This window comes from Protomyctophum parallelum (genome assembly GCF_964188405.1).
Source record: "Protomyctophum parallelum genome assembly, chromosome: 15".
Classification (NCBI taxonomy): domain Eukaryota; kingdom Metazoa; phylum Chordata; class Actinopteri; order Myctophiformes; family Myctophidae; genus Protomyctophum; species Protomyctophum parallelum.
This window is the reverse complement of record NC_139710.1, coordinates 23,574,632-23,601,624: the sequence shown is the minus strand read 5'-3', so window position 1 is coordinate 23,601,624 and position 26,993 is coordinate 23,574,632. Positions and strand designations below refer to the sequence as shown.

Genomic DNA, 26,993 nt, shown 5'->3' with positions numbered 1-26,993 from the left:
TTGACCGGAGGCCCCCAGGGGTCTATACGAGGTCCCCTCCTTTTTCCCCCTCCACATCAAATATCGCTAGTGAAAGTAGCTGATCGACAAACATCCGTCGAAACAAGCTCACAATGGTGTGAGCTTGTTTCGACGGATGTTTGCTCCAGTCCAGAAGAGGGACGCTAAAGTTCTTATGGTTAGGATTATAGAAATAAAGGTAATGGGTCGGTCGCACACACCAGACATTTGTATTCTTCCATGATGGATCAATGACAGACGTTTCGGCTATCCAGCCTAGCCTCATTCAGTGATGAAGGCTGGATAGCGGAAACGTCTGTCATTGATCGCAGTCTTGGTGTGTGCGACCCATTACCTTTATTTCTATAATGTGATTTGAACGGGTAACGCACCATAAGTCAGTGCGGTGGCCACAACAAAAGTTATCCATGGTTAAGATTATCCACACCAAGTACTATTATTAACTACAGTTGTGAACAATATCGTTATAGTGACTTGTGTGGACGGCCCCCTAATTATTCATTGTTTTCTGAACTACCGGTACACATGGATGGAATGGTATCCACTGAGAGAAACCTCACTGACTTGTAGCAGCGCTAACACATTTTGACAAATTCTGCAAAGAGATTAGACAACACATAGAAGTCTATCATTTTGATCACTTGAAAACCCTGTCAACTTAAGTGTGATTATTGTTGTGGCCAGCAGATGGCTCTGCAATTTTTCTTTCCAATTATGTGTCTTGGACAGTGTCTCTTTAAATCAAGCTGTATCTAAGCTCTCCCTCTCTAGAGGGAAAAAGAGAAGTCATTCATTCTGATGGAAATGCCAAGATCCTAAATCATATCCCACCTGGCTGAACATTCAGCGATAAATAAAAATACAATAATAAATACGATTTTATATATATATATTCTCTTTTCCTTTTTTTGTCTTCTTCAGGAGTCAGGACAGATCCCTGGGAGACCGCGCTCAACAAAGTATGCAGGGTTTAAGTCCATACTATAGCTTCCCTTTTACAAACCTGCAATTTGCTCTAATGGCTCTTTTTTAGTTGCATATTAGCTTTGCTGTTGTTGAATATTTGGTCATTAAGAAGAGGAGGGGAAATGGCTTTGTTTCCTGATAGAAACACGCAGATATCATACATAGATTAGGGGGGAGGAGTCCTTTACACAGTTCATAACAAGGTTTTGAAGAGATTCAATGTTTCTCATCTTAGGTGCTATTCTAAAAGAACGTCATCTCACTTCTGTCCATTCAACAATGCCAACATATAGCTTGTTACCATGGCATCACCCTCTCCTTTAGTGGTCCCACAGTGCATCCATACACAGTGTTTAATGTTGATCTAATCGAATGCTCTCGGAAAGAGTCTCAAAGCTCGTAAAATTAAAAAAGTCTCCCTTTTATGTACACGGCTGCACTTTGTGCATGTGAAAGACTCTTATTTGCATATTTCCTGGGGCACAAGCGGTATAGCTTTAGCCATCGGTTCTAAGGCAGTATAATTCTTACGTTTGGGTCACTGGGAAAAAAATAAAATAAAATGAAGAGACTTTGAAACGACCCAATGGTAGACTGTTGAGTGTTGACCACTGGTTCTCAATGTGACCCCCAGGGGCCTTTGAGGGGGGGGGGGGGACAAACAGTGACAAACAGTTAAAAACATGTAAGCTCCATTTATTTTTTTCGCCTGTAAAAATTGCATAGTTTTGACGCGGCGTGAGCTTGTAGATGTTTTTTTGTTGTTGTTGAAAAATCGTGACAAATCATCTCGTGTGGGTGCCCGGCACGAAACCCCGTCAATTGAAGGGCTCCTTAACATGAAAATGTCTGAGGAGCCACCCTCGTCAGACGATGGACTCGGGATCGTCCTCTATGTCAGCGAGGTCCCCCGACGCCATGAGGCTCTGCAGCACGCTGGTGGGAATGGCCGGCTTGTAGGACCAGTTGTGTCTCAGCGTGGTGAAGGGGAAGGAAGACGACAGGCGTACGGAGGACCTGCCGCCGCCGCCGCCCGTCTGGGGCCCCGTCGACGACGTGCCCGTCCGGGCCCTGATGGATCTCTGCTGCTGGTTGGAGGAGAAGGAGGAGGAGGAGCCGCCGTGGCGCTCCAGCCGCCGTTGCAGGTCGCGCACCTCGCCCTGCAGCTCCGACACCTTGCCGAGGACGGTGACGGTGCCGCCGCCGAAGATCTGCACCTCCTGGATCCAGCGGAGGTAGCGCTGCATCCAGACGCGCACCGACGGGCCGTCCAGGCAGGGCAGGATCAGGCCGTGGTGGTCCGGGGGCCTGCGCTGCCACGTCTCGTAGAAGTCCCGTGTGGCGGAGGAGGGGTGCGGCGTCTCCGGGGACAGCATCCAGCGGCTGATCCGCTTGACGCGCAGCATCTTCTTGAGGCTGTCGGCTTCGTCTTTGAAGAAGCCCTTCTTCGGCGGAGTCTTGCAGGCGGTGGGCAAGGACAGCTGCCTCTGGTGCTGCATGTCATTTCGTACAGGACACATAATGTCATGTTTTGGCAATGGCGACTATGAAATGGAAACTTTCAGGATTTCTTATCGTTTCTGTTGGGCAGAAACCTCTTTTTGTGTTTATTTTGTTTTTCTTGCAAAAATAATACCCTATTTGATCATTGAATGTCACAGAAACGCATCAAAGGCAGCAGATCCACAAACTCGAATTTGAATCCTGAAGTGTAATCGTTTTGGACATATGAGGTTTCCACCAGACAGAGATGATATAAGTCTATCCTAGAAGACAAGAAGCTGGCAATAATCTTAAATAAAGAATGCAAACATCTTAGTGAATTACTAGTGCAACTGATGGTGGACACCTGGCCAATGGCATACTTTACATTCAACAATATTAACAGCAAGCAATATATCAATTTATGAGTTAATTTAATTCAATAATCGGATATACGACACAATATAACCAGGCAAATTTTTGATGTCTTCAGAAAAGGATTGGTAAGGTGCTTAAAACTCTAAATTGTGATAGTATTCATTGTTTGCTCAGTAACAGGAGTTTCCCCATCTCTTTTATAAAGTACAATACATTTTCAGGTGGGCTACCAATTTCAACCAATAAACACATTTAACCAATACGAGCGTATATTTGGTTCAAATTCCAATTTTGTCTGCACACGTTGCAGTTAATCCTGCATGAGTTTGCCTATCCTGTATGAGCTCTCCTGATTGGATGAAATTGGTATCCTGAACATGTATGTTCTGTTGGAGCTGGAGAAACAGCTTTCTTTACCTGTTACTGAACAAACACTATCAGTGATTGCTTTGGGTTGGGCATATAGAGCCATTTAATGATTTTTACCGGTATTTGTCACCGACTTACACAGGTACAAGCAGTGAAATGTTGTCAGATTGTGCTACAATAAAAACGTATACAAACATACAGTTATAGGGCTGTATGCTAATACTTAGGGACTCAGTAGTAACCTAAAAGGAGTCTTGGATTCATGGAGATGTCTTTGTTTTTGTGGCATTCCTAAGCCAATAATTGGATGACCGGAGTCTCCTGTGGAGTTTCTATACTGACCAATGACCCGTTGCCAAATTATTGGCTTCGGAATGCGACAAGAACTGAGAAAAAAACTCCCCATTAATTCAAGGCTTCATGGGGTGTCTAATTGATAGACAATAAGTAATGTTTCGGGTGAACTAGCCCTTTAACATAATCAGCAGTGTTTCCGTGTGCAGTTATTTTCACCAAAAAAAAAGAAAAAAATAAGCAATTCACCCAAATGTGCAAAGTGACCATGATGTGCAGACGCACAAAGCAAAATGATCAATCAATGTGCAGGTGTGTCACGTACTACACACGCGTAGCATGAGCAGCATTTCTCAGACAGAATTACCGTAGGTCGCGATCTCTGCACGGACTTGACGTGCTTGGGCTTCTCAGTGTACAGGGGGTTAAGGAAGAGGTCCTGGGCCCGGCAGTCGAATTGGACCGACCAGTCCCACACCGTGGGACAGTTCAATGGGTCCCTTTGTGAGTGTGGCGACTCAGCCTGCCAAGACAAGCAAGGGTGGGGGTGGGGGGGGGGGGGGGGGGGGGGGGGTTAGGGCTTTAATTTAACCCATTTCGACCCATGGGAACGATTCTGCAAATGTCTTCTAAATCCTGACTGTTTTCTTGAAAAAGCTATGTTTTTCTATGTCAGTCGTTCTCAAACACTTTCATGTCACTTTTCACGATGCTTCAAAAATAGCAGACCTACAAGCTTGTAGCGAGCTTGTAGATCTGCCATTTTTAAATAGCTAAAGCACAACGTAATGCTAACACCAAAAGGAGTTCCCGCCTAAAATGGGTTCAAAGACGGCAGGATTTCATTCAACATTCTCTGAACCAGTGAAAATAGCCAATCTACAAGCTCACAACGCGTTGTGAGACATAACGTCTTTGATAGATAATATCATATATATATATATGGTTGCATGCTGATATATATATATTTTTTAAATAATTAAAAACAATCAAGTACGTTATACAACCGTTTATTATTTTCATGCCATTGTATTTGTCATTTCTGCACCGTCAGAAATGCAGCATAAATAGATCATGTCTACAATGTGCGGTACATCCTTGTACTACTGATCCACATACTGTAGGGACATGAATTAGGGCAGTGGTTCTCAAACTTTGTACTCTCTTTTAAAGAGAGATTAGACGTTTTCTCGGGATCCAAACTAGTGAAAATAGCAGATCTACAAGCGCACACACACACACACACTTGTAGATCGACTATTTTCACTAATCTTAATTGTTATTATTTTTATTTATGGAATTTCTTAGATTTGTTTGTTTTAAAATGTATAAAGTTCTTTAGAAAATCACACCCGTGTGAACTGAGTGGTGCAACTCCGCTCTCTCGCTCTCTCTCTCTCTCTCTCTCCCCTCCCCCCCCCCCCCCCCCCCCCCCACCTCCTGCAGTGAAGCACTATCTCTCTCTCTCTGTTTCTGGCACAACAGCGCCCCTACTGGTACTCATAGTCATACTGGTGCTCATAGTCACGGACATAGTCAAATAGGTAGTCACATAGGTGAACACGGACATTGCTGTTCCTTGGAGTGGTTGCACCAAAAAGTTAAAATATGGAGATAAGAGGTTTCTGCCCGACAGCAAAAAAAAGAGAAGAAAATACTACATGGAACCCATTGGAACACAGCTTATTTTATCCCATTTCCTGAAGAGTTCACGGTTTTGGACATACAAGGTTTCTACCCGACAGCGATGCTATTTTATATATAAATGAGTACAGTAAGCGTCACACAGCTGGCCCTACGGAGCCTTCCACAGTAACGCTCTGTGTTGCATAATGCAGTGTACTGTACAGTACAGTGGTCTACAGTGCTTCTCAGAGACGTGGGAGAATAGTGGTCGCTTGTGCTGCGGTGGCAGACTAGCCAGTCACTACTTGGCCATGTTTAGTGTCACTGTGCAAGCAGCAGTTAATAACAAAAAGCACAGTTCCAATCTTTACATACATGCAACGCAAACGTTAGCAGAAGTGGCTCTAGCCACAGAGAGCTACATTGTGGTGCACTTTTTACATATACAGTAGTAGAGCAGTTTGTCTCGGGTCATGCCTGTAAATAACTTTTTCATCCAAGGCACACCTGAATCACATTGTCAGAGCTACCAACCTGCACACATTTTGTGTACCAACCACGCAATTCTAGGCGTATAGACACCTAGAATTGCGTGGTTGGTACACAAAATGTGTGCAGGTTGGTAGCTCTGCATTGTTACTTTATATAGAACCTCACATTTGTGTCATATTACGGTATATGTAAAATATTTTTGGTGAAGGAGGTCTGATGGTCCGGTCCCAAACTAGTGAAAACAGGAGATCGACAAGCACACGAGTCACACAATGTGTCGCTTGCCTTCGCACCGCGTTGTTGTGAGCTTGTAGGTCAGCTATTTTCACTACTTCTCACTACATTTGTTTTCTAATTTATGGAATTTCTTTGATTTCATTAGGAAATTACTAAAAAACTATAAATGTAGGGATTTTTTTTAACCCATTTTGAGCGGGAACCCGTTTTGGTGTTAGCATTACGTTATGCTTTAGCTATTTGTAGGTCTGCTATTTTTGGAAGAAAAAAATCACGATGTAGAAGACATTTTTTAGAATCTGATCTCAGGTCAGAATGGCTTAAATACAAGTGACCAATGTTCCCTCAATTTTTTTTTCGGTCTGAGCAAACACTCAAACCTCCTGAGCAGACATCAGCAACTACTGAGCAAACATACGTCACCTTGACACCAACTATCCAAACGTTAGATAATGCGAAGTGAGCGCCCCTCACTTCACACAGGTGTGATTTCTTTTCTTTTTTCAAAATGGATTTTGGTATACGAGTGAATCAATGAATAGTTACATAAGGTTACGCAAGTTACAATTTTTTTATTTTATATCAAGGTGGTAGGCTAGCAATTTTAGAAATATTCAGTTATCAGTGGTTCTCAACCTTTTCAGGCCCCCAAAGTAATCATATTTGAACTGGGGACCCCCCCACCCAGACAAGCAACAGAATGGTTCCACAGATAAATATTGTGAAAATAGCCAATCTACAAGCTCGTTGTGAACTTGTAGATCGGCTATTTTCACCAGTTTGACCAGTTTTTATAGCATGGTTTGCTGATTACTTTTGATGCAGTAATGGTATTCTTTCTTTTAGAGCCTTTGAGGCATTATAAAAGTCTTAAAAGTCCTTAAATTGTCACTTCACTGTCATCTGGGTTGAGAACGACTGGTATATGAATAGCCTACTCAGTACTCAATTGTGCATTACATGGAGGGCATGAGAAACCGTAAACTTTATTGGGACACACACACACACACACACACACACACACACTAAGACCGAGTTTGTTGGTGTGTCAACTCCTATAGTTTCTCAGATTGTCGAACGTCAGCAGCCCCTACTACGCCAGATATGAGCTATTATTATAATGTAGCTCTACATAGCAGAGGGATTGATTGATTGATTGAAGAAAGCTGTATTAACAGATTGGATAATTACAGAGAGAGGTTCCATATGGAACTAGACCGCTAGAGATTAATGTTAACTTCCACATGTTGTTTCATTCACAAGTACACTGGACTGCGGAGGCTTGTTGTGCTGTAGTGATAACAACGTTAGCTAACCAGCTAATGCGAAGCTAACGTTATTCCCCCTCTCCTTGTTGCGCACAGCCGCACTTCCATCCGTTCGCCTTTTAAATCTAAATGTCCCATCAACGCACGGGTCCAAGGCGCAACGCGATCTTATCTGGTTCTTGGGGTTTCACACACTGACTGCACTGCAGTGCTGCCTGCTACGTCTCCACCTATTAAGGTCCTCACTCGCCGCGCAGACGGCGCACTGGGCGCAGTATACACAGGAGGAGAGGAGAGCAAAGAGTCAAAAAAGGAGGGGAGGAGACCTGTCTGTCGCCTCGCCTCAGTGTGTGTGTGTAATCTAAATAAACTGAAGTAAATAGAAATAAAGTGTGGGCAAATGTCGACTCAGGATAGGTATTATTACTGTAATGTAGATGATACTCGGGGGGAACACCTTTTTCTTTTAAAGAAAACTTTTTTTTACACCAGCGTCGGTGTCTGTGCGCGACAGATTTCAGTTGTGCGCGAGAGCATTTGGCCATGTGCGCGCGCGCGCACGGGCGCACGTTAGGGGGAACATTGCAAGTGACCCATAAAAATGGGTCCCGACAGAGTGTTTTGGGAACCGGTGCAGTAGTAGAGTGTGTGTGTGTGTGTGTTACCCGGAGGACGCTGGCTCTGTGGTGGTGGGTGTTGAACAGGAAGGTGCTGAACAGGGGGACGTGGATGCTGTCGGACAGCACGGTCAGGTAGGTCTCAGAGAACTGGAAGGCCGGCGCGTGCTGGTGCAGCAGCTGCCACACACACTCCAGGAAGAGCAGGAACACCGGGGACGAGTTCTGGGAGGAAGGAAGGAAGCAGGATCCGGTCACGCGTCAAAGTGTTGATTTCGACGGCACATTTAGATTTAGTTTTAAAGGCCTATTCATACTCTTTTAGGTGATATAAGCCAAGGTGGTGCCCCACCGAAAACTACAACATGACGTCACACACTGAGACCGCTCACCCAAAACACATCTCTCTTGTTTTTACTAACCAAGAGAGAGGTTTCGGTGGTCAACTTATCAACTAAATCACTGAGTATGAAGAAGACTTTAGTCATTAGCTTTAGTTCATGTTTTAGTCATTTGAAATGTTTTGGTTTTAGTCAGCTAAATATGTGATTTTAGCCGACTAAATCTACAGTTGATTTAGTCTCCAAAAATCTATTTTTGATGGGCCTTGATGGCAGATTTGACACTTGGTTGCATGCTGAAAATAGCCAATCTACAAGCTCGCAACGCACCGCAGCGAGCTTGTAGAGCTGCTATTTTCAGAGCGCAACCAAACATAAAATGACTTGTCTTTTGGTTCTACTAGATCTCTTCTCCACTAGTCCTTACCCTAACATTTTAGTCTAGTTTTTATTTGTTGACGAAATTGTCAATATATTTAGTCTTAGTCACGATAGCTTAGGTTTTATTTAGTTTCCCTCTATGAAAAAAGGTAATCGACTATTTTGACATAGCTTCAGTGTGGTTCGAAGTGACGCGGTGCGAGCTTGTACATTTGCTATTTATGAAAAATCTTGAAAGTGTTCAATCATTTTGAATTTCGCACGCACGCACACACACACACACACACACACACACACACACACACACACACACACACACACACACACGTAGAGTAGGCCTCAGGCCTTAATGGGTATAAACCGCTTCTCCATAACTTAATTGTGTGTGGGATTCTTTTCCCCCCCTCGTACCTCTTTATCCTTGAGGTGCAGCTGGTTGCAGCGGTCCAGGAAGTTGTGTCCTCCTGCCACCCATTCCTTCTGGACCAGACTCTGGAAGCCCGGAAGAGTCCTGTAGAACGGGTCCAGCATTAGCTGGACCAGACTGGAGATGACGCAGCACAGGTCTGAACCACTCTCCTCTGAGCGCGCACACACACACACACACACACACACACACACACACACACACACACACACACACACACACACACACACCATTAGGCCCATCCAGTGGCGTGCACAGGTAGACACTAGGGGGTGCTAGAGCATTTTCGCATTTTTAATTCACTAATAAATTAATTATTAATTCATAATTTGTTAAATTGGAAAAAGGGCTTCGTTAAGACCTCCATATTATTATGGTCAATGCCTGTGTGAAAAGCGAGTGGGAGCGATTGGTGCAGGCAGTGAGGAGCTACGGCTGTGTTTCTGACACACAGACAGACAGACATAGATGATGATGATGATGTCTTGATATAAAAAGCCAAATAAAATATAAAAAGAGAACCACTGTTCTAATACTGTCCAATCCAGATCGAGAGTGAGTGAGTGAGTCTCGGATATCACCACCATATGCTGTTCTAAATGATGCTGGTGTTTCGCCATGAATGTATCTTGTACTATTCTGAATCCCAATCCCATCCCTTTTGCCCCCATTTTCTTTCCCCCTTTTACCTCCTTTATTTTTTCTTAGACACAATGTTTTTGTATTGACTTGTAGTGCTTTCGTTTGAAATGTACCCATTCTACATGCAATACTGTGAAAAAAAATGTTCAATCAATCAATTATTTTATGTTCAATTTAAAATGTTAAACGATTAATAACCTACCGGTTATCAGGACATTGGTGTTTTCCGTTTCAAGGCACTCCACGACCTCCAGTGCTTTCTGAAGACACTGCCTGAAGCACATCAGCACACGTATTCAATACAACAAGTCCATATTCAATACAATATAGAAGAGAATTAAACAATTACACATTGGGGGAGCTTTTGTTCTGGCGGACCTGATGATGTCCAGCCATCCACAGCTGTCTAACGATGAGAACCATTTCATATCGGACAGCCAGAAGTCTGTTGTGTTGTCTAAGAAAAGAAAGGGGACGAAACAACAGGACATTAACCACCACGGTTGCACAGCAAGCTTTTTGAACTCTTGTTAGTGTTGTATAGATAGATAGATATTCACCATTTCCTGTGTGCAAGACCACACGTTTTGACAAATGACTAACAAGACCACAGCAATTCAACATATGGATACTTTTCTTCAAAAAGTCATACAAAGATAGTGTCAATCACCATTCACCAGTGGCAGAAATAGCCATTCTACAAGCTCGCAACTGGCTTGTTCGCCTATAACTGAGCCGTGTGATCTGGTTTAGAAGAAAAAAACCTATAACAATAATGCAGTCACGCTACAAGTTAGAATAAACAATGGACAAACCAAATGATTACCAAACTAAACACATTTTGAAAAATTATTTTGATTCCGGTGACCTGACAAAGTAATCTCCGTTCCAGATCGGATCAAAAAACCAAAAATGGTATTGATCCCAGGCTAGGTTGGCACCACCAATGTGTGAGTAGCATGGCTTGGTTAACTTAGATGTGCTCCACCTCAGGAATCCATCTCCCAGGTGGTTTAGCACATTGAAAAGGAGACACCCTCATTCTAGGCCAATACAGACAATAAGCCACTCCGACCTACTTACTTACTTCCTTCACTTGGAAGAATACAGGTTATTTTCCCCCAAGGTTTCCACCCAACAGCGACAATATGTTTCTAATTGTAAACGTACACTGAAACGCTACTGGCAGACGTCAAAGGGAACCCACCAATAAGGAAGAAGTGTTTGAACTTGCTGTAGGCCAGCTGGACGTCCTGGACAGTTGGCAGTGTATCAGACAGATCCTCTGTCTTCACCGAGAACAAGTAGTTGTGAGCCACTGCGGTCAGCATTCTGCACAGGAACAAAAACATGGACACACATGGACTTAGTCTTACAAGGACGACTTCACCCATTCCCAACCTCATCTTCATATAATAATAATAATAAACTTTATTTATAGTGCACCTTTCATGAAATAATGCAGCGCTTTACAAAACAAATAAAGAATATACACTTCTATAGGCCTATATATACACACACACACAGTATATATATTTTTAATATAATTGGTCCTCACTCATGCTCATTATGAGATGGCACTATTTCTGTCTACTCACTCTTTGTCTCAGAGAGGGCTGTGGACAGTTCTGAAATCTGCCTACCCATCGATAGGCAGGTTTGGTCAAACAAACATTTAAATTCTTTAATTCTTTTGATGCAAAGAACACATGCAAGAAAGCAAGAACAATTAGAATATACTTCAACATGTTAACTTTCCAGGAGAACAAAGGCTGTATTTCTATTAGTTTGGAATCCCCATCGATGATGTACACCACCTGTTTGGTCGTGCTTTTTTTTAACTTGCCTTTCATTATTTTATTTTGTTTACACATTGTACACACAAATATTATTTGGCACATTCGTACTTTTCCATATAAGCCTGTGCCATAGAGTCCTCCGGTAGAAGGGGCAGGGACGATGTTTTGAAGAGCGCACATCCACTGTGATGGGACCAACACCACATCTGAAAGGACAAAGCAAGTCCAAACATCACCAAATGTCTGCACAGATGGGCCCAAAATGTAGCATGTCTCTCACTCTTTGCAGTGGAAAACTAATAGAAGAGTGAAGAAGAGCACCTACTGGCAATCCCTTTCCCTGGAACTGACACATGTCTGCTTCAGAAACATTCGTTGGTACAATAAAGAACTGGGGCAAGCTGAGAGAGAGAGAGAGAGAGAGAGAGAGAGAGAGAGAAAGAAAGACAGAAAACACATTAATATTCTTATACTATACCACTGTATACTATCTAACATTATTGTTATGCCATATTATTATAATTATTCTAATTGTATTTGCCTGTATCTCCCTCTTTCTTGCCCCCGACACGGTCGAGGCAGATGGCCGCCCACCCTAGAGAGTCTGGGTCTGCATGACGTTTCTTTCTTCCAGTTTTTCGTTACCACTGTTGCCAAATTGCTTGCTCAGAGTGGGGCTCAGTCGGGTCTCTGTTCTACATGTAAAGTGTCTTCGGACAATTTGTTGTGATTTGACACTTCAATTCACTTGAATTGCGTTGCGTCTCTTGCACTAGAACTTGTGTACTTGACATTGACCACTTGTAAACTCTGAACTCACTGCGGCGAGAGCTCAAAGTTGTTGTTCTCTGTGACCAGTTGACAGACACCCCGGCTTCTCTTCATGTCCAGACTCCAGTCCTCTGCACAGTCAAACATCATGGTCCTCTGTTTCCTCTGCTTCTCTGCAAACACCCAATGATTTCACACACAGCATTATTAAGATCCCATTCATGTAGACTCTACAATGAATGGGATCTTAATGCTATGTAAGAGCTGTGAGTGAAATGCAGAGCCCACATGTGTATTGCGTACACACACTCAGTCACAGTCGTGTGTCTGAGTGACCATGCCTGGACCGCTGAGCCACAAATAGACTAAATGTGACTGCAGTCAACAACAGTTGTTCTATCACTGGACGCCTTTCAGCCCAGTGTTAACAAACGTATAGGCTGCACAACGGTGACATGTGAAACAATGTTTGTAACACATAGGGATGTTAATAGTTAGCCATTTAACCGGTGAATACGAATTCCGGTTAAACAATTATTTGATTTATTATTATTATTATTATGATCTAAATCAATATTTTAGCGTTTCATTAATCAAAGATTATACATGGTTTGATGACATGGCAATTGTGTACTATACATGATGAGGACACGCAGCATGGCAGATAGTCATCTACAGTAGTAGATTAGATTGTGACAGCAAACCTCTGCCACATCCTAATGTCATAGTGGTGGTGGTGATGGTCTCCATTTGCTCCACAAAGACTACATTTACACACATTTGGCTCTACTGGGTTCCTGTAACAGTTTCACAACCAGGCATACAGTACATGCAGTCCTGGCTCATTTAAATTAGGGACCTTGAGTGATTCATTGGCATTCATTCATTCATTCTAAATAGCATACTGTCGTATTGGTATACATTCGTATACATTCGTATCGGTTAATGGTTAATTAACCGTATAAGTTTCTGTTACTGATAAACATTTTCAAAATGGCCACCCCCGATGTGGTACTGCAGTACTGTATCTTTGTTGGTAGAGAACATAGGCAGCCCTAGGTGTCACAAGACTTTAAAAGGAAACTAGCGCATTATTAAAATTAATTTAGGACTTCTAAATCCTGATTGAAATTCTTTATTAGAGAAATAATGAAATTAGTCATAATAATCATAAGCCGTCTGAAATATAATTTTGTTATTAGACACAATTGGCATGGTGAACCCAATAATGGTGCAATGCATGGATGGTGAGTTGAGTGAGTGGCTCTAGTCTAGGGCTCATGTGGTAACTGAATTACTTACCTGGACAAGCAGTGTTTTCACAGTAAGAAAAGGCAAAGAGATTCTTCAAAGACTTCGGCTCTAAACAGTGGTGTACAATTCCTTGGAAGATCTACAAGGTAAGCAAATCAACACAAACGTGTGTGTTATGCGGGCAAATCTAACAGCAAATACATTGTTTTAGATATGCCATTAGCCAAAAAAAAGCAACAGATTAATTGAAAAGTAATTCATTGAAAAGTAAAATACAAAACATACATGCACATGCAACCATATACATGAACTCAAACTCTGTGTTTATAATACTTTATGGCCAGACCGCACCAGTGCAACTATTTGCAACTCCTTGCAACAAACAGGGCCTTTCTGTGTGGAGTTTGCATGTTCTCCCAGTGTCCCTGGCCTGGGGTAGGTACCCTCACAAAAACATTCTCTGGAGGGGAAAGGAACTGGTTCGAATAGCGTGTTCCTTCCACACGCTACGTCCTGGGGGAAACTCCTCCACGTCAGGTGATAATAAGCGGCCTGCTCACTCATCATGCATTGAAGGAAGCATGAGCTCAGTTCGGGGCTCTCCCCAGGTTGGCAGAGGGAGAGTAGCGCCCTCGATCACAACTTAGGCAATTGGCAGCAGGTGAAAAATGGGTTACAAAATTGTGGGATAAATAAATAAATAAATAAACGTTGTGAGGCTAGTTCACATATCCATACCTAACCCCTGAGAAAGACAGACACACAGATGCCATCATGCCATGTGTCCATACCATTTTAGCATCTTTCTCTTCAGAGTAGGTGAGGACGAAGGTAAACACTCTCAGGTCTTTGCAGTGGAAGATGAGCTTAGATGGACACTTGTTCTTCGCCAGGCTTAGTGTGGTGATCAACTTCCTCTTGTCCTCATACCCTGGAACCAAAAGCACCAACGTGATGACAATACATTACTCACACATACCAGACATTGTCCCACATATCATTAGTCAAAGACTGAACCAATCGAGCTGAGCAGCTTTTGCTCAGCTGTGTACCTCCATAGATGTGGTCCACGCATGACAGAGGGATGTCGTTTTGCCCGTAGAGTTTGTTTTTGAAAAGCTGAGTCTGAAATGGAAAAGAATGCCATTAGTCCCGATTTATATACACCTATAACCACAGATCCAGTAGAAGTGGATTAAAATGACCCCTTTCATTTATAAAACCTAGTATATAAGTTTAAAACCCCTGAACATAATTTAGTGTAATACAACTTCGTAGATTTTAACCAAACTGGTTAAAAAGGTGGTCTCCCTAACAATAAAAAACCTTATATAAAACCTCAATAAAACTATGACTAAATGTATTGCTAAATGTAACCTCAGTAAAACTATGCCTGAACCGTGAACCTAAATGTATTCCTAACCTTATCATCAGTATCCTCAATCCAAAGGAGATGGATTGAGGCAAGCAGTGCATGTAGGGTGCTTGATGGTAGTAGAGTGAATGCAATCAACATATTCATGAATGAAACTGTATGGAAGGGCAAACTTTCTTAGTAGCATCAAAAGCAGACTTAGGACACTATAGGCCAGGGGTCCTCAACTAGAAATGTTGAAGGTCCACAAATATTTTTTTGATTAAGACCGAGGTCCGGTCCCATGCGCGGCGTCCATCGGAGAACGGGGCTCTATGCCCGTTTAGTATGGTCAAGCCAAGCTTATACAAATCAGATCGCCTTCCACCCAACCAATAATGGGGTGCAGAGTGCAGGCCCGGAGTGGAACTCCAAATCAGGCCGGGAGTTATACGCCCTGGCAGGCCACACTGCGCGCGCGCACAGCGCGCGCCAGAATTTTGGGGGCCCTTGGGGGACATTTTGGGGGCCTTTGCAGCAATTTCACATGAGAAATGTACCATCTGATGTTATTTATATTATTAACTTAGAAAAAAAATAAAAAATATATATATATATATATATATATATATATATATATATATATATATATTTTTTTTTTTTTGGTGGTCCACAAAGAGGTGGTCCGCGGTCCGGTCGCGGACCGTGGTCCGCCAGTTGAGTACCCCTGCTATAGGCACTATAGAAAGACAATACTAGATTTGACTCAGTTTTCACCTAAAAAGAGGAAACAAAAATATGGAGGAGAACTACTTAAGTAGTGCCCAAGAGAAATCTTGTACATGAGTCATTCACAAACTTCTCCAATTGGCTTCAGTTATGGGTCAATGTGGCTTTCTCTGAGTATGTGTACTTCTTCATTTTCAGTACCAGAAAATAGTCAAATGTGTGATCTCAATGAAATATAGAATGAGTATAATTTTGTTTTGTATTGTCCCTTTTATGGGAGAGTCAGAGAAAAACTCTTTAATAATATAAACTATGATGATATGATGGATTTAAATGATGCACAATTTATCAGCCGTTTATTTGAAAAATATTTTTTTAAATTGGCAAACTATCTAGAAAAAGCCTGGGACTTGTATGCAATGTACAGCCAGTAAGGGCTGTTTTTAAGGGACCAAGAAGTCACAAAGTGAATTTGGTCACTTATTGTTTTTGTGTTTATTTTTCTTCTTCTTCTCCGCCAAAAATAGCAGTTCTGGCTGAACCGTGCAGTCGGTATCTGGTTGGAATCTGGTAGAGGCCAAAACGGTGACTATGTGAAGCCCATGACCATTGGCCAAAGGGTGGCACTATAGCACTCAATTGAAAATGCTAACTTTGAATGTGCATAGCTCATGAACCGTTTGACCATCTGCAATCAAACTTCGATACACATATGCGTCTACTCATGCCGAACAACTTCCGTGCTCTGACTTTTGACCTCTGACCTTTAGATCACCCTCTATTTTGAATTAGTTGAAAAACAGTTCAAATATATCTCCTCCCAGAATCTTTGATCAAAATGCAGGAAAACTTCTACACGTGAACTTTGGACCTATACGGACAATAAATCGTAGTACTTTATGAAGCTTTTATGAGCCAATGAAAATTGCTGGTTTGTGAAAAATCTTCTTCTGCCCCTAATACATACATGCAGCGTCATATGTTTATGTCACTTTACAGTATAGTAGAGGGTCATGCCAAATAGCACTGAAAGCAGTCTTACTCCAAATAGCCAAAGGGGGGCACTATAGCAATCTCACCGTGTCTTCTGTCGGTTCCTCATCGCTAACAAACGACACACGGAAGTTGGTGCAGAGCAGCGTCCCAAACACGCCGCGCTGGGACAGGTCGTCCTGGGTTTCCTTCACCACTGTGTTAGCACTGCAGAACACCACCTCGCCTGAAGGTGGCGCCACACATACCGGTAAAAGAGAATGTTTTTTTAGCATGGTTTTCATAACAGTGTTACCAAGTGCTTCATAAACTAAAATAGAATTAAAAAGGTAGTGTTTGAAATGCGTTGGTTATGGGGAATTGAGTCCCTATTCATTACAATGGAGGGGGTGGAACGGTGAGGAGCGCTTCCTGCTCCGTTCTGTTATTGTAGTCGGCACTTTGGAACACTACAACAACGATTACACCATTTTGACAAGCAACTCAGCGGTCGGTGCAGTAGCTGTTCAAAGGTAACTTTAAACGTAGGCAATCTAGCGTAAAAGACGGCCGTGAATGGTCCGCAGTTAAGATGTTAAAACAAAAGGTTTCCCCTTAAAATGTTATATTCTGATAGTAACCATAGCTAGAGAGCTGGGCCGGATTTACCATCCCAAGGGCCCCTGGGCTAGACAAAACTTCAGGGCCCCCCTGGGCTGTCATTTTGGGCTATCCAGACCACCCCCCCCCCCCCTCCCCTCCCCCCAAAAAAGAGAGAAGCAGGCAGGCAGACAGACTAGTCGCTGCATGAATGCAGCCAGTAGTGCACTAATGCAGTTTTACAGCAAAATATTTCACAATGTGCTCTAATATTAAAATCACAGCAAGAGAGATGAGAAATAAAGAAAGACTACAGCCACTAATAGTGCACTAATGCAGTTGCCAGTTTTACAGCAAAATATTGGGGGTATTTTGACACTTACAGCACCTTTAAATAAGCAAGGAAATACAATGTAATTTTACCTGGTAATAGATCAGGGCATTTCTCCTTCTTTGGTGTGTTTGCCGACTCTGACTTGATTTCCTGTAAATCAAAAGGTATTTTGGGTTTTTTAACAGTATTCACTTGATAGTTTTTCCTTGTCTAGACATCACTATTATACTGTAATAACTGTATAATATTGTAGTTCACAGCCATAAAACCTACATAAACAAGACGAAGGGTCCAATTTTGTGCGTCTTAATTACCATGTCTTATGTCTTATAACTTAAAACCTGGAGGCATGGCCATTGCCGTTTGGCCACTCAAAATAGCAAAACAGCATTGGCCATGCCACCAAGTTATGTCATAAGACCTGGTAATTTAACACACAGTAGGAGTTTTAAAGTTGTCGAGGAGTCATCAGATCGCTAAGTATTTCACACTACAAAAGTCTCTTTTTGAAATCGGCTGTCATAATATCTTTGCGGTTTTCACACGATTGATCGCAGACATGGGATCACACACACTGCAAGAGTTCACCAAGATGTGATCCACATATACATTTGTTTTTATTCTAAATAATTTTAGACGTCTCCCAAAAACGTGCAAGGCTCCCGTGGCACGCGCACACTTACATTTTCAATGTCATCTCGTTTCCATCTCGTCTTGGCTATATTACTAACTGATTACTACAACTGAAGGAAATGCGAGAGGAGAGCATGTACACACAGTCACACACACGTCATATTGGATTGTTATTTCCACGTCCCATGCTCTTACTCACACAAATAGATACATATTATGGTACATTCAGAGATTGTGGAATAGTTGTCTGGCTACGGTATTATAGTAGAAAGCCATAAGCTGTTCCCGGTAACTAAATACTGTACTTGTAGACCACACTGCAGGGGTTTAAGAATATTTAAAAGTGCAACAGAGTGGCTCACAACCTCAGCCTGATGGCCTGCAAAGTCTAGTGTCTCCTCTGAGTCATAGAGATATCCCTTTGGATTAGTGGTTAAGATGTTGGCTTTCCACGCAGGAGACCAGGGTTCGATTCCCGGGTGTTAAAAAAGCAGTTGAAACTTGAGCTCTGTTTAAACAGCTGTCATATATGGATGAGCATATATACAGAGTTATGCTTTTAGGATTATAATTGAGACCTTCCCCTGCTTCAACAGGCATTATGAGTTATGATGATCATTCTAATTTTGGAGAGCTCCTGCTTCAATTGATTGATTGATTTTTTTTTATATACTTTATTAGACAGAAATGCAATCACAAACAGTACAAGCACTTGGTCTAAAAGGATAACGCAAACAAAAGTCCTTGCAGTCTCGTTTTCCATTCGGATCCTATGCAATTCACATACAGTATGCATTGCGTTATGATATTAATTATGGAGAGACCTCCAGTTTCGATAGACATACATGGGGCATTATGAGGCATGGCTTGACCCTGTCCGTATGGCGGCTGCATTGACAATGCTACAATGAACACTGAACAGCAGCAGACAATGTGTTCTATGTGCATGCATATTCTAATCTACGGCCATATATGCCTTTTTATGAGCTCATCTGAACAACAAGCTGAGCAAACTACTTATATTTACTACGGCAAACTACCGTATGTAATAAGTTATAATAACCAATGTTAAATTATTGCATTGGGGAGTTTTGCATCAAATAGTATTGGTCAAATTTAATTTTAGGTCAAAACTTGTCCTATACAGCGAAATCCTTAGTGTTTTAACTCCGAAGAGGGTACAAATGGAGCCATAACACTGCGTATGAAGTGAACTTTAGGTTCAGTTGAACATTGCACTTTGTCCAGCAGCAGCACAATGGTTGATCATGTGCTTCCACGGACTGTCAGCATAAATGTTTCACACTAGATCCCAATCGATATATCAGTTTGACCAACATATCAGCCATTATATAACTTGAAGTATCAACAATTATTCATGCAATGATTTTTAACCTGGTGTCCCTATTTTGGGGAAAGAGTTCAAAAAGAAAGATTACAATGTGTCACAATGACAACACATTGTGAGATTGTAGATTTGCTATTTTTGAACGTTTAAAAGAAATATTGGTTAAGCTTATCTTAAAACTTTTTTCCCCCTTTAAGAAATAGTGGCTCCTCTGCCTCGCCTCCATTTTGTTTCATAATGGTTTCAACCTAAATGCTTCATACTGGTTTGATGCTTTGCATGGAGAGTGCTGCTGTTTATCTAACATTGACACAGATGACCCGAGGATGGACTCAATGGCTTGTGGCAGATACTACTGCCTTTCAAAGTACTGAAGATTAAAAGATAATTTGGGGCAAATAATGGCTATGCAACCAGACAACAATAAAGAGAGAATTTATCAAGACTCTCTGGATTATCTTTGCAGTGCCAGTAGGATTTGACTTCCTCATTCACAGTAACTCTGTGAGTGTACAAATATGCAGGACCATTTGGTTACAGTTGTAATGTACACTTGCAGTGTTGTGACACTTTTTTAAATTCCCAATCTATTCACATTTTTAAGAGAGCTTAAAGCTTCACTATGTACCTTTTTTAACCCATTTAGGCCTGAGGCCGATTCTAAAAATCCTTCTAAATCCTGATTTAGATTTTCTGAAAAACTTCAAATATTTATATAGCAGCATATTTTTTTTTGTAATACTGTACATACTGTACAGATCCCCAAAGTGGGTTCCCGGCCTGAGGGGGTAAAACACCAAAAAGGGGTTACGGCCCATAATGTTTAATATGTTGATTAATCTCTGTCAGATGGAAACTGGAAACCTATATCAGTTAGTTTTCAGGATTCAAAATGAGACAATTATGAATCCTACTTTTGTGTGACGCTGTAGCATGTTAGCGACAATAACTGCGACGGTTGTATTTGGTATCCCTGCTCTATTGAGAAGGTTAGATCCTGTGGCATGGTGGGGCCACTACTGGTTTACAAGTGGTACTGCTAGAACAGGGGTGCCCAAAAGGTAGATTGTGATCTACCAGTAGATCACACATGACATGCCCTAAAATATATATTATTTAAATGCAAAATAAATAAATTAAAAAAGGCATCTGCCAATTGAATTAAGGTGCCTTGATTGATTGACATCAAAAAGGGCCTCAGCTCAAACCCACAATGCAATACTTTGTTTTCAAGTATTGTATCACAAACAGTATCAGTATCAGTTCAAAGTTTTCCCCCTGTATTTCCCATTCCACTTGCGTTAGTGTTATATGCCATTAATATTGCTGCTATTCCAAAGCCCCCTCAGGTACATTGTTTAACTATTTTCAGCTTTTGAGCTTGTCATTTTGAAAGTAGCTCTCAAGTAAAATAATTGACTGTGCTAGAAGGTCAACAATACAATTTCCCCCTGAATAATAGAGACAGGCTCTGTATTAGCTGAGTGTTAAAGATGTCAACACTTGTGCAGGGGGACACCGGCTAAAGTTAAATGTTCTCTTTAATAAATATATAGGCCTACTTATTTCAATATTCTCTGTCAAACAATAGTGTTTATTTGTTTTCTTATAATATAAGAAAATGATGTACAATCTTCTTAAAATAGTAAGTTTAATTTTAGTTTTTTAAATTGATTTTAATTCCCCCCTCAAACTATCAGTCAAAAGCTCTATTCTCCAAAATTGGCATCAACATCGGATGCAAAACAAAACCGGGCGTTGGCCTCTAAACTTGTGGCTCTTGGACATCATGTAAATGAACATGGTATTCCCTGTCCAGTGACTACTCTGCTCATTTTCACATATGTAGGCCATCTATTCCAGTGCATGAGAGGTTCTAAAGCTGTAAATGACTTCCAAATGCCTGCTACTAGGGTACGGTACTGGGTAGTGTACTTATACTACAGGCAGAATTCAGGGCTCTTGTGCTTTCTTTCAAATGTACCCATTCTGCATACCGCAAATAAATACAATCCTTCCTGGCTGATAAAATTAGGGCTGTCTGAGTAGCCGAAATATTAAATGGGTTAAATCGGTTCATTTATAGGCCAGAAAACACCAATGCAACTTGTCGCAACTCCTTGCAACAAAACTAAGGCCAGTCAACTGCCAAAGTGCCAATGGGGTAATGGTTGCAACTTGCAAGAATAGTTGCACTGGTGTGGAGGGTGACTGTGGACTGGCCTTATGTTTTGTATTGATAATCTAAATCTGCAATGTAATTTTCAATTAAAGCTGTCAAATACGTTTCTTGTAGTACAGTTGAAAGTGCAATAATTGCCTCTGAGATGTATGTAGTGGAGTATAAGTATCAACACATGGAAAAGGATAGGTATTAGGTTAGTAACTTTAGATTGTACGTGAGTAACTGTAGGCCTACTACGTTACTTTACACCGAGGTGTGTCTCGTCTGTGTGTACAGGACATGCAGACACGGAGTCTGACTTTGTCAAAGGGAAAAGAGAGCAGTGACAGTTCTTTCCAACTGAACCTCACCATATCCTGCTTCCCGTGAGAAAGCTACTGACCCACGTCCCGAACGCATCTTCCTGTTACCAAACTGTTGTGATTTAGAGCCCTGGATGTTTATTATTAACCCATTTTCTATCGTTTCCAAAAGCTATATACAGTATATGATCAACCGATGAATCAACCAGAACAGTGCAAAGTAACGTTACATGTCATGTAGTGTTCAGACATCTGATCTAATCTAACCGTTGGTAATCCGAGAATATTAACAAGTAATCCAAGTTTGAAGGAGTTTATAAAGACAACAGACAACAGACAAACAATAATCCCCAACGGCTCTCACACGGATCAGAACAGCTCTACTTGTGACAGTGTGCGGTCTGACTGACACTACACAACCCCGCCTGGCTCATGTATTGACGTTGCTAAAATCAGCGGTAGCAACATTTCAGCTAGCGCTGGTCAGCCGTGTTACACCGATATTGGTGACCGACTGGATTCCTTGACGCTAGTCATGTTCGTTTAGCGAATGCACTGAATTGCAGATCGATTTTACACATAAATTACATTTGGTGGATGTTCTCACGTTTGTTCATTGGAAATTACAGTCAAGAATTTAAGTCCTGCATTTGGGGAAATTATTCGCAGTCGCACTCTCGATATATAGGTCACCGATGTGTGCCTAACGTCACCGCCTGGTAGCCGCTTGTAGTTGTAATGACAGCAGAGCCGAGGAAGCCTGCTCTGCTCTTCTTACCTCCGGAGTGACATAGGAAACAAACGATGGTTTTGTGGACTTCGCAGCCACGGTTCCTCTCAATATCTCCATGGCGGCGGCTAGCTCCACTCCCTGCGTTGTTCCAGAGAGGGAGGAAACAACAACAAAAACAAACAATAAAAACAACAAGAACAAGGTTGGACGGCCGGGGACTGACTCACTGAGAGGAAAGTAGAGAGCTCTGACTGAACTCAAGTATGCACGCCCCTCTCAGTTTCTCATTGGCTCAGCTGGGATGTTACCCCGCCCTCTCCGTTTCTTTCTACCGCTGGGGTGTTTGCAAAAAATAATAATAATAGCATTACTCATGACAAAGTTGTAAAAGTCAACAGTATGTATGTCCATAAAATAAGCAAGCAGCACGCGCAGACAATACACTAGTTATTTCTTTCAATCATTGTATTATTATATTTTCACAATCTGATACGTCGGCTAGCCTCATCTTTGTTAGTAATTCGCGCGACAGATGTATGCAAATGACGGTAGAGTTTCAATAGTGTACCGGTATTTAAGAAGAAGATGATCAGGTAATGTATTAAATTGTGAAAAATAACAAAATCATTGAAAGAATTAGTGATTTATTTTGCTAGCGTGCTGCTTGTTTATGTTATGGATATACATACTTTACAATTCTTTCATGAATAATTCAACAAAAAATACTTAAATAAATCGCATTAAACAGTGCTGCCGGGCAGGTCTTTGCACAACCGCTCCGTCATTTAGATATACCGGTATGCAAAAATATAGTTTAGGCTACTTTTTTAAATAGTTCCTCCAAACGATGACTTGAGTAGGCTATGTAAAAAAAAAAAAAAAAAAAAGTGAAGGAATACTGAATTACATAGACTACTCAAGTACTGCATAACAGTAACAGTACTTGAGTAATTTAGGGCGAGGGCCCTTTAGGGCGACCTCGCCCTAAAGGGCGTGCACGCATCCGCCTCGTTGACGGCAGACTGCTCCATACAGTATACTATATGGAGATCTAAGGGTGGTAGCAGGGACATTCTCTTGCGTGTACAGGGTTTGATGAGGGCCCAGGTAGGGCCGGGCCTTAATCTTCGGGCCCGTTGAGAACTCTAGTTTTTGCCAGCTGCCAGGCACGGCTGCACTAATAACTTTGGGGCAGGCCCACTAGAGTTTGAAATTTTAATGGATAGGTAGGCCTATGTAGATGTAGAGTTGCTGGCAAATATTGATGACATCAGGGATCTCCATATATGGGCTTAAATGCGACAGCAGTTTGCATTTACTTTACTACCACATCTCTATCCTGATGTCACATGATGTCACGAGACCTGGTGTCCGACCAACACACTGATGGTGCCCAACACACTAATTAAATGCGACCTTCGGTCGAAATAATCAGATTTGTATAATCAGAAAGAATGTACTTGACATGCCATCTGAGCATCTCTATGATGGAATCAAACATGTGCATTTAGTAATTAATTAATTTAGTAATTTATATTGACAGATATACAATTAAATAGCATGTTGGATGTTGAAGTACAGAGCCCCAGAGTGGCCATTGAGAGAGAAAAAAAAGGGTGATAAATTAACTTGAGCGCTCAAGTTAGTCCGGCAGCCGGAGTTGTGGAGTGGGACAATTGGTGCAGTCTTTTTTTTATTGGCCTAAAATATTGTCTATAGGCCTACATACATTCATGAATCCACTTGCTGACCAGCATTGAGCAGACTATTGTTTAATAGGGGCATGTGACCATACCACTAACCTCCTATATAAGGAAATTGTCATTATGCTTTAATGTAGCATATGACATGTCAAACTAGGGAGTTTTTATAATTCTGAATACATTTCAAGCATTAGTTTTGCACAAAGAAACCTCTCAGTCACTTTCATAATCATGAAAACGCCCTAGTTTGACATGTCACGTACTACTTAAGGCATAATGACATTTTTGCCTTATATAGGATGTTAATGGTATGGTCACATACAAACCCCTAGGGGGAAAAAAATTGAAAATGTGTCATGAATGTATATAGAAATTAGGCAAAAAGCAAAAAAAACTATATACCAAATTTCGCAATTTTAACAAAAGAAGCCTGTTGACTGCTGGACCAAGTAAGTTACAAACTTGAGTGCACAACTTACTAACATGAGCTCTCAAGTTAGTACTATGCACGATCATGATCGACGACTACACCAGTGATTCTCTGTAGTAATCCATCCAGGTAGCCTACTTGAGAGGGTTGTTCCACCCAGGGGCCCCCAGCAAAATGAACAGTTTAATTGTCTCCACCAGGCCGAAGGCATGGGGGGGAAGAGTATGTTTTGCACTCCGTCCATGTGTCCTTCCGTCCGTCCGTTACCAGCTAATCTCCAGCACCGTTGGCCCGATCCATGCCAAACTTTGCACACTCCCTGGATGCCAACGACGAACCTTTGCCCCAAATATTCCTCAACGGCCTGTTATAGCGCCACCATGAGGCCGATTTAGGCAAAACGCATTTCTGTAGATTACTCGTACACATTTTATCCATAGATCACACAATTCGGTATACACTATCTCCATAGTCATGTGATCAACACGGAGCGGCACCATTTCCCATCTTCCATCCTGATTGGCTAAGATTGGCTTCCAAAGCTCACACGATTGGTCCGTTTCGAAAAAATGCCACAAATAACAGTGTGCAATTTCTGTGAAATTATACATGCACATTTCCACTAGGCCGAGCAAGACATGCCACAAATTTCCCCCCCAAATCAGCCTCAGTGGCGCTATAACTAGGGATGCACAGATCCGATACTCGTATCGGAGATTGGCGCCGATCCAGGCTAAAATTCTAGATCGGGTATCCGATCGGTGGCCGATCCATTATCAGATCCGATAATGTGTAATTACAGTATGAAAACAACTCTACCTCCTCTGTGACACAGCAGTGTAGTATTGACAGTATAACATGTGGAATGCAGCCAGGCTAGCCTGCGCACACATTAACCTGGTCTAATTGTTGCACAGTTATTTAATAAATAATTCAGTGCATTTATATCTGTGTTTGTTACATTTTGTTTTACAAAGTTGGGAAAGTAATGTTTAAGTCAAGCCTTGATGTTGCCTTACACAAAATAATGATTCCAGACTCCACACAGTGAGGCATACAGCTTAATAGGTTATTACGTTTCTTTGTGGGGGGTATCGGATCGGTACTCTGTATCGGCAGATACTGGACCCCCATGTATCGAAATCGGTATCGAATGCCAAAAAGCCGGATCGGTGCATCCCTAGCTATAACAGGCCAATTCCTGTTTTTAGCTATAACTGCATCGATCTGTATACAACTTATGTATGCGCACTCCCTAGAGGCCATGGCAAAACATTGTACCTTCATCCCTCCACATCTGCACGGTTATAGCGCCACCATGAGGCCGATTTCTGTAAAACACATCGTTAGTCGCACAGATTTCATCCAAATCTCACGCAAATCGGTCCACATGATCTGAGTCTGTAGTCATGTGATCAAGACGAGTCTGTTGGATTTATTCTACACGGATTGGCTTACACACTAGCTCTATAGTCATGTGTTCAAGACGGATCTGTCCGATATATCATTTTCCATCCTAATTGGCCAACATTGGCTTTCAACGTTTGCAGGATTGGCCCGCAAAAAGCCTCAAATCATCCAATTGCCATCCAAGGCAAGAAGAAATGGCACCCTTTTCACATTGGTCTATTATAGCTCCACCAGGAGGCCACAACCTGACCTGGTGGAGACCTGTGCCGATGGGCACTTTATCTAGTTTGATTATTGAAATAGTTTGACCATATCACTCTTAAGGGTTAACCCAATGACACATAAGCCTGTATATAGCCTGTACATCACGCTCACCTCCTACACAGTGGAGACATGCATACACATACAGCATGTATGCATACACACACAAGGGATCGCACACCCCCAAATGATGGACAGGAGTCAGGACTCCATGCTTCATGTTTATATTATATAAAACGATGTATATTATATCTCTTCTCAAATTGTGGCTTATGAGGGGCACCTCTAAATGGCAGATCTGCAAGCTCGTAGCGCGCCACCGAGTGGCTCGCTATGAGCTTGTGGATCTGCTATTTCTCAATAGCTAAAGTATAACGTAATGCTTAAAACACCAAAAGGGGTTCCCGCCCAAAATGGGTTAAAGAGCTAAAGGCGTTTACTGAACAAAACAAATACTTCCTGAAGTAGTTAAAAAATAAATAAAGAGAACGTTTTAACCAAAGCGATATCATGTACCCTTCCTTTAATTAAAACTATACCCTCACGGCCCACAAGTTAGGTATCACAGACATTTGGGATATCCTGTAAGCATCAACATTAAATGAAATCAAGGAGCTCACATGAAGGCCAATGG

At 41.8% G+C, this 26,993-nt stretch overlaps 1 protein-coding gene across 1 annotated transcript; it reads right to left on the bottom strand.

Annotated features, from left to right (window-relative positions):
• Nucleotides 1-334: 334 nt before the first annotated feature.
• On the bottom strand, nt 335-22,765 carry mtmr12 (myotubularin related protein 12). Its single transcript, XM_083784421.1, has 16 exons — nt 22,601-22,765; nt 17,444-17,504; nt 16,528-16,667; nt 14,418-14,490; nt 14,157-14,296; nt 13,414-13,504; nt 12,161-12,284; nt 11,666-11,741; nt 11,449-11,546; nt 10,749-10,873; nt 9,920-9,998; nt 9,744-9,814; nt 8,884-9,053; nt 7,799-7,975; nt 3,878-4,033; nt 335-2,480 (listed from the first exon to the last, which is right to left on the bottom strand). The coding sequence occupies exons 1-16, from the start codon at nt 22,670-22,672 to the stop codon at nt 1,854-1,856; spliced, it is 2,280 nt and encodes a 759-aa protein (XP_083640547.1). The 5' UTR covers nt 22,673-22,765; the 3' UTR covers nt 335-1,853.
• Nucleotides 22,766-26,993: the final 4,228 nt, after the last annotated feature.